General features: G+C 32.9%; 1 protein-coding gene across 1 annotated transcript in view; it reads left to right on the forward strand.

Annotated features, from left to right (window-relative positions):
- Positions 1–3,611, forward strand: part of LOC106678791 (titin) — a gene marked incomplete in the record, with an annotated part of 234,754 nt that overhangs the window by 121,510 nt on the left and 109,633 nt on the right. Inside the window, 1 exon segment of the mRNA XM_067049221.1 lies at positions 968–3,603. Within this exon segment, the coding sequence (XP_066905322.1) occupies positions 968–3,603 (2,636 nt within the window).

The raw sequence follows: 3,611 nt of genomic DNA on the forward strand, positions 1-3,611 counted from the left end.
CATTATAAACAGTAGTAAAGCCAATATACCAATGTAATTTCATTCTACTATCTGAAAATTTGTAAACGCTCGCCAGATAAAAATCTCACTATATGAACCTTGTAATTATTCATAGGGGACATATGTCCCAGAATAAAGTTATTTTTTCATTCATTCATTCATTCAAAAATAATAAAATGTGTTTTAAAGAATTCAGTTTATGAAGTATGTGAAAAATATAATGTCTTAGAGAATAGATTGTAAAATGGTGTAAACCCTTCAATTTTAAAGATATTAAAATAAATTTTTCTGAATATTTCATTGCTTTTTAATGTCAAAAAATGAGAGAATTTATTGTAAAGAGAGTATGTAAGAGTAAACTAGGTATTATCTACAAACCCCAAGTTATCTTCATGCATCAGTAGTATATTTTCATAAAAATTAAAAAGCAATGATGGTTGGTGAAACAATACAAATAGACCTACATATCCCCCCCCCTCTGGATTATTTTAATCAGATCTTTCTTTTGAGAAGCACTGATAACTTTTTTGCATCTAAATTTTCTGTAAGCGCTTGTTGGAAACTACCTGATTCTGAAAGGTCGAAATAAATTCCTTCAGTTTTGAAAAAATTGAATCCTTCTTTTAACCAACCTGTAAAAGCATTCTAGTTTATTCTTCATTGTGATGAAACAAACAGTAAAGCAATAAAGTAACTACATAGTGACTTATTTTTCTGTTTTTCAATATGTTATTATTATCAATCATGAGTTTCATTTTTTAATATTCTTTTTTAGGCTGACTTCAAAATGTAGAATAAATAGCAGTTAGTATCAGGTCTAAAAGAAAATATTTTTCATTTCTTGCAAGCCTTTCTATAAAAATTATGACTACAAAGGATCAAATGAAAATTAATTTAAAATGCCTTGTACATGTATACTGTTTCATTAAGGTAAATTAGAATAAGCAAAATTATATATTAATTGCAGGATTTGTGAGCTTCAAAGAAACAAAAGTGATTGATGAAAAGGGTAGTGACTTTCAAAGTACAGATAAAGATAGAGTTTCCAGTTCTGTAATGTCAACTGTTACCTCAAGCCAAGGATTGGAAAAGATTGAAGATTCAAGCAAAAAGTATAGTGAATCTAAAAAAACTGTTGGTTGGCGTAGACCTAGGGGAAGATCTCTTGATACAAGACCTTCAAGTGCGCCATGGAGAAAAACAAGAGAAAGGTCGGCTGGAGCAATGCCCTTATCAAAAGAGACTGCTGATATAGCACCTTCTAGGTTAGCTCCAGTTGATATTTCTGATGCAGGTGACATAACACTAAAACCTGTAACAAAACTAAAACATGTATCAAATCAAAAAACTATTAAATTAAAAGATGCAAAATCAGAAATACTTGAGGATCAATCTAAGGGGACAGAATTAACAACACCGATCTCCAAAAAAAGTGTACCTTGGACACAAGAGAAAATTCAGTTAAAGAAGGCACCAAAAGAACCAAAAAAGGTTGAAAAGGAAACCTTGGAAACTGTTGAATTAAAACCGGCTAGGAAGTCCTCAAGGGACATCCTTGATTCAAGTGAAGTCACACTAAAACCTATAACAAAAGAAACGGTTGTTGAAACATCTAGAATCAGAACTGTTGGTGATACGGCAATGACTGATACAGCAAATATTCAAGATTTATCAGAACATATATTTTCAACTTCTGTTACTAATGATAAATTTGAAACTCTTATTCAAGAAAGAACTGATGTACTAGATCAGGAAATAGTTATTGGTGAAATGTTGCAGGTTGAGGAGAAAGAAATTGATTTGTCAGGAAGATTGCCCTGGAAACCTAAACCTAAAATTGTATTACCTGATACATCTGACCAAACAGTTTTAAAAATTATTTGTGAGGTTAAGGACACTCAGATAACAAAAAAAGATATTGGTTATATGCAAAATATATCAGAAGATCAAAATGTTTCTGCATCAGCCGAAGATACTAAATTAGAAGAAAAATCACCTAAAAAAGAGAAACATGTTCAGTTTGTTTCAGATAAACCTGAAGAAATCATAGGAGAATTTTCTCCTGACAAACCTAAACCTAAAAAAGGAAAGAAAAAAGGAATTATAAAGCATACTATCACACATGAAGGAATTGAACAAGTATCTGTTCTTCCTTCTACAGAGGATGAATCTGATGAAGATGAAGATGTACCTCTGCAGCAGTTTATTAAATCTGAATTGTCTGGTTCAATTCCTGAATTGAAAGAGAAGCCTGAGTTACCATGGAGAAGGAAAAAAGATATTCCTGAAAATTATGAGGTTAGTAAAGATAGTGAAATTTCTTCAGGAAAAGTATCTGAAAAAATAACTGCAGAGGTACAAAAGGATGAAATAAAACTTAAAACTGCTACAATTCAAGATGAAACAAGTGTTATTCTTGAAGAAATAGAAAAACGCCCTGAAGAAGTTCCTACTCATATGTGGAGAAGAAAAAAGAAACCAGAAAAAGAAAATCAACCAAGAGCTGAAGAAAGTGGTTTCAAAATAAAAGATGACAAAACAACTCTTTTAGAGGAGCAAACATTAATTGAGCAGATAAAACCTAAGTCTAAAGAAGAGGATAAACAACCAGAAGAAGATACATCAGTTCCCATCTGGAGAAGAAAGAAGAAACCTGAAAAAGGTGTACCGAAACTAGGTGAAGTAGAAACTATTTTAAAAGATAAAAAAACAACTGATGACAAAGATATGGTAACACCAGAGGTTACTTCAACAACTGATGAAAAACAACTAGATGATATAAAACCTGAAGTTAAAGCACCTGAAGAGGATACATCAGTTCCTCTATGGAGGAGGAAAAAGAAACCTGAGAAAACTATTGCCCTGGAAATAAAGGATGAAGTTTCTGAGCAAACTCCTGAGGAAACCTTAGATAAACAAAAGAAAAAGAAACCCAAAACAAAGGTTCCCAAGACTGAGGATTCAACTGTCATTGAAGAGGAGACTAAACCAAAGTCTGAAAAGTTAGTTCCAATGAAATTAGAAACGGTTTCCATTGAGCCACATAAAGTGAGTGTTGTCAAGGTTTCAGATCTCCCTCACTTTGCAACCATCAAGCTTAGAAAAGTAACTCTTCCTCCAAAGAAAGATGTACCAAAGACTACTGAACTTCCTAAAGTTCTTCTTAAGAGTCGCATCAAGCGCTATCCTTATCCACCAACTATCCATTACATTATAGTCACTGATCTGGAACCAATTTATGTTGATAATGGAATACTTTCCAGAAATTACGAAGAAGCTGTAAAGGTGAAGATAACAAAAAGGAGAAGGGTTAAACTTCCAAAGAAACCTGAATCAGAACTTGAAAAGTATGAACCTTTCGAAGAAATCCCTAAAGAACCTAAACCAGAAGCACCAAAAGAACCAAAAGAGAAACCAGAAAAACCTGGTAAGCCTATAAAACCTGAAGAAGAACCAAGGAAGTTGGTGATGGGTAAAGGGAAATTACCTGAAGAACATGATGAGAGAGAAACAGTCAAGTTGAAAAAAATACCTGACAAAAAGCCAGATGAAAAACCTGAAGTTGAAAAACCAACAAAGAAGCCCAAACCCGAAACGTCTCTTGCTCCAGG

This window comes from Halyomorpha halys, unplaced genomic scaffold, assembly GCF_000696795.3.
Source record: "Halyomorpha halys isolate HHAL.00 unplaced genomic scaffold, Hhal_1.1 Scaffold161.1, whole genome shotgun sequence".
NCBI classification, from domain to species: domain Eukaryota; kingdom Metazoa; phylum Arthropoda; class Insecta; order Hemiptera; family Pentatomidae; genus Halyomorpha; species Halyomorpha halys.